The following is a 13,556-nucleotide window of genomic DNA, read 5'->3' as shown; positions in this document are numbered from 1 at the left end:
CTTTAACCGCAGATGCAAGAAAACTGGGGGATTAACTCTGCAAACACTTGCAGAAACGTTGCTTTTTTGCAGTTTTTCCAAATTATGGTTCATTAAAGAAAAAAAAAAAATTAACTGATTCATCGTCACAAACCACATCATGCTTTCCAGGACTTATCGTGTGTAAATGTGGTATGCTGAACTTCTTTCAGCTGCATTGTACACTTAGTGATCTACGTTTCCCAGAATCAGTCTACCCCAGAGAAGTGTTGAAACGTGTTGTTTTCACCTGTCAATGTTCCACGTAGGTGGCGAGAACAATAGTGATACTGCTGTAAGAGCAAGACAAGGAGAAAATTATGTTCTTTTTCCAGGTATAGAAAATGTGAGTGTTGATACAAATACATGACAGTTATGCTGGTCTATGGAGGCATCAAAGGGTGGATATAAAAGTGCCATTTTTATAAGATAATTCAAAAAAACAAAACTATAACATGCTGTTTAAAAAAAAAAGGATTAGCATGCCCTGTTTCAAAGTCTATTTTTGTTACCAAAGTTTTATGCCCCAGTATCCTGTCCCCCTCCAGTTTAACGCTCATGCATCATCTCTCCTATTATTTGGGTCAACCCACATCACTATGCCAATACAGAGCTGCAGGACATCTTTTTCAGGTTGTTTTTCAGGCTGGGTAACACAGGATGGTAGAACTTTTAGAACATCTATAGTAACACAGGACCTTGAAAAGTAAGAGCTGGGGCGCAAAGAACTCTGGGTAGAAACATATGGCACAGGACCATTTTTCATGTCTCAGTGTTGCATCAGGAAGGGCATCCAATGAAAAAACTTGGCCAAAATCAAAAACGAAGACATTTTTGGAGGCTTGAGTCCTGTTTACAATTGACATATAATTAATAGCATTTGATAAAAAGAACATCAAACCAAGGGTCAAGTGGTAGTGTGATGATTTGGGTCTGCTTTGCTGCTTCAGGACCTGGATGGCTTGCCAGGTTATCTTTGTCTAATATTAACATTTCCTTGATGTTCTTTGATCCGAAGCATGTAAGTGTGACAAATATGGGAAAAAAGAAAGCGGTAAGTGAGGCAAATAGATTTTTCACAGCACTGAACGTGAGGCTGGACACAAAAGGCCGGGCCGAGAGATCGAGTTGAAAAGGACGTGCAAGAAGGCTAGAGTAGTTTAAGGACAGAAACTGAAATTCACTAACAAGTGAAGTTACTGTGTTGGGAAGATGGAGTACTTTGAGGAACCGATAAGTGTAGAAAATGGGAGTCTGAGAAAGACGGATGGAGGACAGTTAGTAGATCATGAAGTGCAGAGGATTAGTGAATGAAAACGTGAGGGCAGCTACAAAGAGGATGAAGTGGTGAAGTGAAGACATGAGGGAGAGAGTGCAGGCAGGATGTGGTGGGTGTAGACGAGTGTCAGGGGTGATTTTTGACAGGAGGATACAGTGAAAGGAAAGGTTTACAAAGGGGTAACGAAACTTGTTATGATGTGTGGTTTGGACACAAACTGACAAAAAAAAAAGAAAAAACAGAAGGCCGAGCTGAGTTGAAGAGTTGACCACAGAGACGATTCATGTAGGTAGTAAAGGAGGACATGCGAAGGGTTGGTATGTCAGAAAAGGAGGCTGGAGATAGGGAGAGATCTGCTGTGGCAACCTCTAAAAGAAGCAGCCAAAAAAAAGATTAGATAATAGTAGAGTTTACATTTTTGTTTAAACATTTGACCCAAAATATGAACATTAATGTAGACCTATAGTAACAGTCAGCAGAACGGCTGTGTGTTTAGAAACCACAACTTGGAGATGGTTACAGTCTATGAAAAATGATCTGCCCATCAAGGAAGTGTAGCAGTATTTCATGGGCTAAGTCTTTTTTTTGCTGGTGGAAACAGAGAAAAGGTCAGGGCATTACTAAAGTATACATGCCCCACCCTCACTGAATCATGACTGTGGATGACTACTAATTAAGCAACCTTAAATTTAATTTATAGAGAAATTATAGACGAATAATTGAAAACAGAATCGAGGTACTTAAAAAAAATACTATGGGAGCAAAGGGTGAAAGGTATTCTTTCTTAGAAAGACACTATCAACATCAGACAGCCTAGATGTGGTAACCTCAGGCAATCGTCTGTGGCGTGCCTGCTCAGAGGATGTGCTGGCACAGGTTGCTGAAACATAACCCCAACAGACACTTTCACGTCTTTTCCTGTTGACAGTTTCCACCCTCCTCTTCACGGTTATGCAAATGGCTCAGTAAGCCAAATGTGGCTCAGCTCACAGGAGATGCTCATGAATGCTGCTATTGAGTGCTCTCTCATTATTACGAGTCATACACTGAAACATCACCTACTCAACACCTATACTGACAGAGCAATCAAGTCTGAACTGTCTACCTAGGGCTTTTAAACACAACACATTTTATGTATCCACATTAACATGTATGTATATTTTTTAAGGTTATCAATGTTGCCAGCTTTTCAGTGAAGGACTTATATTACAATGAAATATGTCATGTTTAACTTGCACTAATATTTTGACAAAATGTCTCAAATCAAACTGATTTAGTCTTTTAACAAAACTGCAAAAATCCAGCAGTCTGTGGTAACAAAGTGAATAGCAAAGCAAAGGCCAATAAAAAAACATTTATTTAGAATACACACAGTTTAAAACATTTCCTAAGCAATTTCAAATTCAACATTACATCGTAAAAACCCATGTCCCTGTTGCTGATAAGCACTAACTAACAGGATGTGACCAGTCAGCATTACCGCGCCTTCCAAATTGCTGAGTGTTCATTCTGCAGACTCTGTAGCGTTTGCTCAGCTAATGAGCGAACTGCTCCAAAAAATTTCTGCAATAAACCTGCATAAACTGACAACAGTAATGATGAGATGCTTCTTTTGCAAGACCCTGCTCAAGTGAAAAAAAGGGTAGATCACAACCTTCACTGTGCTGCACTTTGGCCATTTATGCCAACACGTTTCTCATTCTATTCTAACTGCAGCTGCAGACGTATGATGTTAGGAATATGCATGTGGTGAAATACTGTGTGAGGAAAGTCTTTTCAAGCTTTGCAATTGGTCAGATCTGCAGAACCATTCAGAAGAAATTCTAAAGAACCATATATGGGCTTTCACCACCATTTAGAATTTGCATCTCGTTAAGCCTCCCACTCAGATCTCCATATATGCTTCTCGTATTGGCGTCTGTTTCAAAGAGTTCAGAGTGTCCTCACTGCCCTGGTTTGGAGTGGACAGGTACTCTAACTCATACCCTCCGCTTCTGTTGACCGGGCGGACTTCACTTGATGTTTTCTTATGTTCCAGGATCTGCTGTAGCTGATGGCTGGCATATTCTGGCTTCTTGGTGAGAGGTCCTGCAGGAACTTCTATACCCAGGATGTCAGTGACCATGTAAGGGCGAAGCCAGCCGACCAGAGGGGTGCTGCCAGGGGTGTAGTGGGTCTGCCGATGGTAGAAGAGGAGACCATCCACCTGCAACCGGAAAACCAGAATTAAGGCAAACATGAAACACTGTTTGCATTTAAAGAATAACTGGAGATAAATAATTCACAGTCTGCTCTTACACTGAAGCTGTACTCTGCTGCCAGGGCTGCCTTTATTGATTCTGCTGTGCAGTCTGTGCTCTGGAGCCCCACAAACCGGAACTGTGGGACCAAACAAAAATCAGAGAACCACACTGCTAGCTCAAAACACAATTTGCCCTCTTGTCACATGTGAGAATTTGCCTTCCAGTGACGAAGCTACTCAGTAAGCACTGAACCTGATTTAGCAGATTTGGCAGTTCCACACAAACACTTAAGAATGAATAGATGGACCTTGAACTCAAGCTCTCTCAGGCCTCCACAAACATCCATAACCTTAAAGATGTGTCACTTTAGGGCGCATTTAATACAAAAAATTGGGGGACTGATTTTCTTTTTTCTCCTTGGCCTGAGGAGTTCCACATTTAAGTTTGGGATTTTATTAAAACCATATGTGGAAATAATGAGCAAGGCACAACAAACACAATGCAGACAATGTGTGACTGTGTAAACACGTTGCAGTGTCCCAATTAACAAACAATAAACTTGGACTTTAAAAAAATGGAGGCACAAGGAAAAAGGCTTTGATTTGTGTTGCTGGTACACACAGGGTTGCGTTTGGTGATCTCTGATAGGCTGTCGGTCTCCTGGACTTTGGACTGGAGCCAAAAGAAACGGAACTCGGTCTGTTGACGAGAAATCAAGCAGTGAGAACAAAAAACTGCTTTTCACCTTCTGAGCCAATGAACTGGACAACATGGCAACACAACCCCCCCAACATAAGGCACATCTGTGTCCCAGACTCTGCTACTTATGCAATTAGACAAGCATTCCTGGATTGCTGGAAGATTAGAAGACAATCTTACTGGGCAGTCGTAGACCGGGTGGCCTCTCCAGCACATGACGTCCAGAATGTAGTAAGTTCTGTCCACCTCGCTGTAAATGCAGTCCAAGATTGTGTAGTCTGCATGCAGCACATTACAAAAAGAAGCTTTAAACTCTTATTACAACTTCATTCTCAATCAATAAAATCAAATAAGAAGGTATAACTTCATATTACAAAGGATCAGATATTCACTGCTGTGAAAAAGTAGTTACTCTTTTCTCTATTTCTTGTTGATTATTTTGCATATTTGACAGACTTAAATGCTTCAGATCATCAAACTAAATATAATATCAGATAAAGATAACCTGAATAAATACAAAATGCAGCTTTTAAATAATGATTTCATTTATTAAGGGATTTAAGTTATCCAACCTACCTGACCATCTGTGACCCAGTAATTACCTCCTAATCCTATCAGCTTGTGCAACAACTGCAGCCAACTGTTTGCAATAACTCATAATAATAATTTTGTCTCACTCTTCAAAATTGTTTTCATTCAGTCACATTGGGGGTTCATAAGCATGAATGGTCTGTAAAGTCATGCCAAATCCATTCCAGACTTTGTCTAGGCCACTCCAAAACTTTCATTCAGTTTGTTATTCAGCCAGTCAGAGGTGGACTTGCTGGTGTATGGATCATTGTACAGCTGCATAATCCAACGATTTTTTAGACTCCACTAACTACAGCAAGTTGTTCAGGTCCTGAAGCAGCAAAGCAGCCCCAGAAGATCACACTACCACCACCATGTTTGAGTGTTGGTCTGATGTTCTCTTTATGAAATCCAGTGTTAGTTTTACACCAGATGTAACAGGACTCAAACCTTCAACTTTCATTCTGTCAGCCCACTGAATGTTTTCCCAAAGGTCTTGGGGGAATCACAAAGATGTTTTGGTCAGCAGTGGTTTTCTCCTTTGAACTGTTTGCTCTGGCTCTTTGTTACTGCTTTGTCAGGTTTTTAAACTTGTCTCTTTTCTGTAAATGCCCACTTGAAATCAGGTTTTCTCAGTAATTTCCGCTTTGGTAGTTTTAATCTGAGTAAAAATCTCTTCACAAGAAATGCAGTGCTGCCTAAACTAACGGAAATATCTGAAACTCACATTCCATAGTTTTCTTTTCTTAAATGATAACATCGTCTAATCAAATGGAAATCATCTGCACTTGTACTTCATACACAAAACTCCAGCCTGTCAACTACTTGCCTAATCCCATGTAGTGAGCTGTACCGATTGTCCCACTAATATAGGTGGAGTTGAAAAGGATGTGAAAAAGCTTTGTGATTATCACATAAAAAAAGCGCCTGGAAGCTGTTTCAATGTGGCTGAAATGAAATAAACTCACAGGTGAATGGGAGAACCTGCTGTTTGCCGATCACTTCCTCGTGTTGTTAAAATGCCTAAGTGGCCCATTATAGAGATCCAAATACACAGTCGGGCCCACCTACCTTTTCCCATAGCAGAGTTGTGTCTGTTCCCACCAGGCAGCAGGGAGGGGAAACGGTTCACACAATAGCCACTTTTGGTGTACGCTGCAGTGGAACCCTTTAGAAGAAAACCAGAAACAATACAGGAGGGAAGAAACCAGTGTTATCATTTCATTTACATGTCTCCACAATTCTGTCAATGTGAGCATTAAAGAGCAGGAGTTAGAAACGGCTTTAACAATGTTTATGTTCAACTGTTAAAAGGGAGAAAAATAACTAGAATGTATTTTCCCCTCATGGTTGTCCTTATTTTCTCCATACATCAAAGGCAGCTATCAGACAAGTGCAGTGCATTTAGAGCTCCGCATGTAAGGTCAGCTCATTGAAATCTAATCATAGGAGATAATTTACATTCACTGGCCACTTTATTAGGTTTACACTGAGCACAGCTACACTGCTTCAATCTGACTGGAAGGGAACAATAGCTCAAATTATGACTCGCTACAACCAAAATATGCAGAAGAGCATCTCTTCCGGTCAGCATGACGCTGAGCCTTGAAGCAGAAGGGCTACAGCAGCAGAAGAAGTGTGATGAATCTCAATTTGTGCTGTCACATTCAGTCGATGGTGTAAGCACGAAAGCACAGATCCATCCTGCCTTGTATCAAGGGCTCAGGCTGCTGATGGTGGTGTAATAGTGTGGGGGATATTTGTGGCATCTGAGCATTGTTTGAGACACCACAGTTGACCCTTTATAACTACAGCGTAAAGGCAGGTCTGGCGGAAGTAGCAAGGTGACGTAAAAAAGCAGCGAGTGTATCATCACTAAATGTGTCACAATATTGCATTTCCTTGCAAAATGCCTATGATCAAATTAACTGCTTGCCTCTGTGCAATAAATGAGGCAAAGCTCTTTACATAAGTGGAGCAAGAACTTTTATGACTCATGTTGTCAGTTTTTAATTGTAATGTAGTTGTAATCAGTCATTTAACCTACAGAGAGGTAATCATATAGAGAAGGAGCTCAGTTTTCACAGCACAGTTTCACCAACAGTATGAGGACCACAGTCTTAATCAAGCGTGAATACTTAGTCTCATTCACTCTTCCTCAGGACATGGAAAACATCTTCATCTTAATCTCGTAACCTTTTTTTTTGTTTGTTTTTGGTGCTGATTCAGGGAATTCATTGACAGCGAGCTCGAGCCGTGATATAATGAACAAGGAACCAGATGACTGTAGATGCACAGTCATTATGATTTCCTCCATGGTTGCATCAGAGGGTGTGTGGTTTCAGTAACACTAGTACAACACCAGCTTCTGGGTGCAGTAAGAGGGAAAATGGGTGCAGTTCAGTTTCCTTGACATGACTACAATTTCAAGGAATCTCATCCAAGCATTTGACAGCCTTGCCATTACTCATGAACATCAACATCATCAGGTAAATTGCATATTTAAGGCTAAATCACATAAACAGCTGAGGAAAAAAAAAAACCCCTCAAGTGCACTTTTTCACAAGAGGCTACGATAGCTGCTTTCACTTCCCTAAATTGATGTCTTGGTGATGATATTGAAATTTCTACAGAGGATATAAGATCTTAAAGGGTTTGTCTGCGGTTGGGTTTTTGACTTTCTCGTTTCTCATGAATCAACAGAAGTCGTCCTGAGGATCACCGCTCCCCCTGCCTCCACGCAACTCGACTCCAATTTTACTCGTCAATTTGGAGTTCTGTCACAGCACGGTTCATTCTCGGAACACCTTCTATTCGACATACTTTTCCTCACTGCTGGTTAATGAACTGCATCTTATTTCAGATGATCTTTGCAAAACAAAATAATAAAGATGAAACACTTAGTGTGCTGTAATCACACTCCTGATTTTTTTCTTTTGTTTTAAAATCCTTTGTTGGTACAGCAGTGCACTCCTGCTCCCTCTTTAAAGCTCAAACTCACTATTTATTTGAGCTCTGACTAAATCATGCTGGTCGTCAACAAGACTTATCTAAAGGAAGAAAGGAGGTGTAAAAAGGCATCCACAGGTGAACCTGCAACCTGCTCTTCTCACTGCTCCTTTTTAGGGTTAAAAAGGCACATTTTAAAGTTCAGTTACCAAGTTTTCTAAACTTATTGAGCAATAGTTTTAATGTATATTGGTGATGCCAATATATACCACACTAATATTGTTTATGACTTCTGCTCTCCTTCTCCAATTTTTTACAGCCTTGGTACAGCCAGGATTATATGCACAGCAGCAAAAGAACACAAGGGAAGAAAGAAGGGACAGAAAGAAAAACTTTGGATATTAATAATGAATGTCAGGTATTTTATCTCCTCTGCACCTCTGAAGCTCCCGCTTTCAAACTCGCCCTGCTTTTTTGTTATTGGCAATAAGGATTGGACTTGATAACAACTCAGTGATTCCAATTCTCTTATCGCTTCTCATTGGCTCGGTTCTGGCAGTCCCCACCATCTGTAAGCAGCATAAAAAAATTACATTCATGCAAATTAATTGCATACTGTGGGTCAAATGTTTGTGCATGTTTGTTAAAGATATTTCCCCTCTTTGGTGTGATCAGTGTTGGAGTCATTGCTCAAAAAAGTCATCATTAAACATATAACACAGAACGCCTTTCTTAAAAGTAGTCCAGTACATCATTTAACTACTCCCAGGAAAAACTAATTTATTATACTGCAGGTTGCATTACTTTCATGCTACTCTGTAAAATAGCTGAAACACCGTTTCATGATCATTATTTAACAATATAAACCTGAGGCTACAACCACACACACCAACACAAATCCCTAATGAGGACACATCTCTAAGATCTTTCTCTTAGCACAATACAAAGCTGACCACACAGAGTGAAGATGAAGAAAAAAGACATCGCTACAGTGACTTTGCTTTAGAAATGGGAACAGGTAGCAAGAGAGGCTGCAGCCTGACTGCTCATCTGCTCGTTACCTGTTGAAGTTCAGGGTCTGGCTGCTGGGGTCGGCATTCGCTCAGCTTTCACTCTGGGTTCTTGGCTAGCTTAGCGTTAGCATGCTGTCTGTGCAGATGCTTGCAAAGAACCGAAGTTGTGTAAGCAGCATAATGCAGCTGTTTCTATCCTTGGTGCAGTGTGCACCTTTATCTTGTCCTTTTGTGCAATAAAAATAATATGTCTATATCCATGCCATGGACTGCGTTGCTATTTCCCTCTGACACATGAACTGAAATCAGCTGTGAGTGCAAGAACTGATAAGCAGGATCGATATGCAGACAAACAATTCCAAGGAATTGGACTACTGGGAAAGGGTTCTACAAGAATTGGTTCTCGATTCCCATCCCTAGTTGGCAAGTTAAATGAATGGCAATGCAAACACAACACAGTCAGCTCAACTTGGAAATTTGGTGATGATGGATGGATGACCTGTGCCGATGACCTACTTGAGCTCAAAATCAGCACGCTGCCACAAGTTTAAAGAGGAAAACCACCAAAAAACACTCAAGAAGATCCCATCTGATTATTTTGTAGGTATTTTTTTTTTAGCTTTTAAACCAAATTCTTCGCTTTATTTTTTCACTTTCTAAATGGAGAAAAGTGGTATAAGCATGACACATATTAAAAACCTCCGTGTTGCTTTTTTTAATCATTTCTGGAGCAAACAGTCATCTTTCTAATTTAATCTACTGATTCTAATCTATTGACTGTGACTCTTTATCGCAGCTCGAGGAAAATTCTCTCAAACTGTTTGCCACATTATTAAGATATTGGGCAGCGTACCTCTGACAAGGTGGCTCATTTCAAACACAGACACAATCCACATCGTCCTCTGCAATACCACGAAGGCAGCGTTGAAATAAAAAGCAACAGATGCAAAGTACAACAATCCTCTCCAAACACACTCACTTTAGCACTGCACTCAAACTGCAGGAAATACTGACTGCTGTTTTTCAAAGACTGATACGACTTTTGATCAGGACTGCAAGATGACAATCTGATGATTCAAAAATTCAGAAATCAGTAAGCCTTCTGTTTCAGTCATCGCTGTGAATAGTGACTACAAAAAAGGAATGTTTAAAGAGATGACTTTAAAGTTACTCGCTAGATTCTGAAATTCAGAAACAGGCATCAACGTGGAGGCAAAGAAAAGAGGAACGGCTCCTACCTTAGAGGCAACAATCAGAGATCTTTTGCCCACAGGAGAGACCACCATCAGCCAATCAGTGTCCAGCTCTGATGGTATATCCACTAGCCACTCTGATAGCATGAGCTGAGGAGGAAAAGGGACATGTCACCTTCATCAAAACTTTATTTAAGCCTACAAGAATGACAATGACAATGAACACAACAGTGTGAGTTATTACAGAGTTTCATGTTTGGTGACCAGGAGCCCCACTTTATAACAGACTGTCATGCCACATTTTAGCTAGCTTTAGTATTCAGAAGTTAGTACACCAAAAAAGACACTTTTCTTTCAGACTCAGAAACAAAAACTTTCCCACACAAACAAACTCTTTGTTCCATGCTTTGTTTGTTGGGATCTGCCTGCTCTATTCTCCAGACCGGAGTTGTAACTTTAGGACTCAAGCGCCCTCTGCTGGAAAAGACAGGAATTCAACAAAACTTCACACAGCAATGTCCATGCATCAAACACTGACCTGGTTTGCATAATGTTTTGGCAGCTTCCTCCTCTCGATCTCCATCTCCTCCTCTTCTGTGTTGCCATCTTGTGCTCGTTCTCCCTCCTCCTGTTTCTCCATTTCTTCCTCCCCATCACTGTCTGCCCCCGTCCAATCCCCATCAGCCAGACGCCGTGCATGGTTGACATAGTTTAACCTTTTACTAAAATAAGAAATGGAAAAAGAGTCACTGAGATGCTTTTGCATGGCGCAGTGTAAACATATAGTGTTTTACACCTGTTTAAGCTTATCTCCACTGGTTGCCAGTGAGGATTTGAATGGAGTTCAAGAAAAGCCGTTCATGGTTTGGCTCTTTCCTACATCTCTGACCTCTTACAACCCTATTCAGCTTCCAGGTCCCTCTGGTGAGCTGATCAGATGCTTCGAAGTGTCCCACGCTTCACATTTACCAAAACAAGCTTTATAAATAAATCTGAGTTGAGTTGGGGCTGTGATGGTATGGGGGATATTTGTTGACACGCTCCTTCCCCCTTAGTGCCAACTGATGCATGTAAAATGCCACAGCTTGTCTGAGTGTTCTTGATGAATATGTTCATCCCTTTATGGCCACAGTTTACTCATTTTCTGATGACACAGTGCAAGGTAACACATCATGTCATAAAGAATCATCTCAAACTGGTTTCTTGAGCATGACGAGTTCACTGTACTCAAATGACCTTCACAGTGGTGAAGAGGATTTGTCTCCTGGACAAAGCCGACACATCTGGAGCGACTGTGTGACAAAATCATGTTAGTGTAGAGCAAAATCTCCGAGGACTGTTTGCAGTACCGTGTTGAATCTGTGCCATGAGGAATTAAAGCAGTTCGGAATATCAAAGAGGGTCCAGGAAATATGTACCTAATAAACTGTCAGGTAAGACTATGTAGATGTTAAATAATGAGCTGGATGATTACCTTTTTTGCCAATCAAGAAAACGCTGCCGTCGCTCACTCTGCTCCAGCACACTGTACTTGCTTTTGTACTGGGCCAGCCGAGGGTGGGGGCAGGCTGTACTGTTGGGCTCCTTGGACACAGCAAAGCTGGCCGAGAGGGCTTGGGTCAGGTCATCCATGAGGGCACTGAGAATCAACACCCCAGTACTTATTTTATATTACAAGGAAGAGTGGTTAATAGGTCTGAGAAGTACGACTACAGGCAACCCAGTGGCTTATCTGTTTTTGTGTGCTAGAGCTCTTGTACAGGTTAGCTTGAAAGATTAACAATATGTACTTCAACGTAGTCATTATATTCTAATGCTCAGTGTTTGTTGAGATGCACCAGTGTTTATGTGCTTTTAATTTACTGCAGATATCTTCTGACAGTTTGGTTGCGCATTTAAATTTAAGCCATATTGAATGATTCAGGCCTATCAGCATGTGCTCAAAGATAGTGTGATAAAGAGCGGAAAGAGTTTCGATGTCTCGATTTCCCTTGAAATAGGGACACATCTACCTATCTCTGAATGTTCATTTAAATTACAATGTTGGATTGTAGCAACTTATTAAAACTATATGAAATAATATGACTAGTGTCCCACTTTCGATTTATGGTCATGGTTGTTTTGCATTTGGCACATTATTTGGCCTCAACATAAAAGTAAAGTTAAAGTAAATTAAAACATTTTTCTACAGCACCTTTCAAGGAAAATATCAAAAAGTGCTTCATAACAAAATGCCAAAAATATAACAACATAAAGTTACCCATAAGCAAGTTTGTAAAGACGAATTTGTAGCTGCTTTTTAAAAATATCACCAGACCACAGATCTCAGTCCAACTCCCCACCACACAGTGGCAGATTTAGTTGACTTCACACATAACACTATATTTTTAACGTATTTATAATTAAAGTTTGAGGATTTCGTTTCTAAATTAAACTCTTATTTTTCCAAAGCCCATGGGTAATCGTTTTACATATTCATGATCTTAATAATGACGTGACTACTTATGAATACTTCTTCATAATCTGTACATCCTTAATAATTCATCAGCTAATTTCTACAAATTAAGTATGTCATGGCCGATTATTTGACCTTCATAAACCAGCGTTAGTAGCAATGTTAACATCTAGTCCAATTTGCCCCCCACGATCACCGAGAGCTTAGGATCATCCTGTATGTACTCTAAATCAAATATAGTCTATAGAAAGTGCGGGTACAAGTGACTTTGCTTGTACAACATTTACACACTTAACTAGGACAAACATGTGCTGATTGACGGGATGTTTTTTTTAATTTAAGCTTAATATTGCACAGGTAATACCAATATAATCAAGCACCAAACGCCCTGGTCTAGTGGGGCATCTGTCTAGATTGTACTTCGCGGAAAAAGGCCAGAAAAGCCTCCTATTACGGACTACTACAACTGGCCAGTCACATAGCTTAGCTGCTAGCATTGCATCGCGCTAAACCTGCTAGCACGCTCTGGTTGCTAACTATGCAACCAGTTAGGAACTTTGACCCTAGCGCGTTTTGCAACAAAAACGTGCTTTCGTACAAACTACACAAATACTGGACTCAAACGCAATGCAGTAAACTTTATGAGATGTTAGTTTTCACAAAGCTAGCGTAAACAGATACCTTGGACATTCAGGGAGGGTGCTGCCGAAACGTCACGCTGTCATCATTTTTGCCGGGTGGCGTTTTTCAGTTGGCCGACAAAAAAGCTCAACCTAACCCGGAGTTTGTTTTTTCACACGATAGAAATGATATCGGTCACTTATGTGGAACTATTACAAAAAACAAAACACTCTCAAAGTTATCCTAGCAAATTTGATGGTGCTAAACGTGTTAAATAAATAAAGTAGGGTAAAAACAACAACGTTTAAATGTAGAGGAGTTAAAAAGTATAAAGGAGGCCACATAAACATGTACTGTATATAAATTCAGTTTAAACGCAGCACTTAAATGAGACTATTACGGCTACATTGTTGCTCGGTTGGATAGTCTAACACCTTATGTCTAAGAATTTATTGAAGCTTTGAAATATATATCATATCAACGTTATTGTGGTAGCCAATAGGAAGTAGGTTTCCT

At 40.3% G+C, this 13,556-nt stretch overlaps 1 protein-coding gene across 1 annotated transcript; it reads right to left on the bottom strand.

Annotated features, from left to right (window-relative positions):
- Positions 1-2,636: 2,636 nt before the first annotated feature.
- snupn (snurportin 1) lies at positions 2,637-13,212 on the bottom strand. The gene is made up of 9 exons (XM_085282840.1): positions 13,101-13,212; positions 11,439-11,603; positions 10,503-10,686; positions 10,010-10,114; positions 5,881-5,977; positions 4,420-4,517; positions 4,162-4,239; positions 3,596-3,676; positions 2,637-3,503 (listed from the first exon to the last, which is right to left on the bottom strand). Exons 2-9 carry the CDS (start codon positions 11,594-11,596, stop codon positions 3,183-3,185), a joined length of 1,122 nt encoding a protein of 373 aa, XP_085138966.1. The 5' UTR covers positions 11,597-11,603; positions 13,101-13,212; the 3' UTR covers positions 2,637-3,182.
- Between the last annotated feature and the right edge of the window lie 344 nt (positions 13,213-13,556).

This window comes from Mchenga conophoros, linkage group LG7, assembly GCF_057382185.1.
Source record: "Mchenga conophoros isolate Kocher_MC1m ecotype Shallow Benthic linkage group LG7, M_conophoros_male_GT1.1, whole genome shotgun sequence".
NCBI lineage: Eukaryota > Metazoa > Chordata > Actinopteri > Cichliformes > Cichlidae > Mchenga > Mchenga conophoros.
Note: the sequence above shows the minus strand (reverse complement) of the source record. Positions and strands in the feature narration are given on the sequence as shown.

Bases quoted from the DNA above. Each gene is read 5' to 3' on its own strand.
- snupn (XM_085282840.1), bottom strand. From the start codon at position 11,596: ATGGATGACCTGACCCAAGCCCTCTCGGCCAGCTTTGCTGTGTCCAAG. The intron at 4,518-5,880 runs GTAGGTGGGCCC...TGCTGCATGCAG, and splicing joins CAACTCTGCTATGGGAAAAG to ACTACACAATCTTGGACTGC. The intron at 3,504-3,595 runs GTAAGAGCAGAC...TTCCGGTTGCAG, and splicing joins CAGCAGAGTACAGCTTCAGT to GTGGATGGTCTCCTCTTCTA.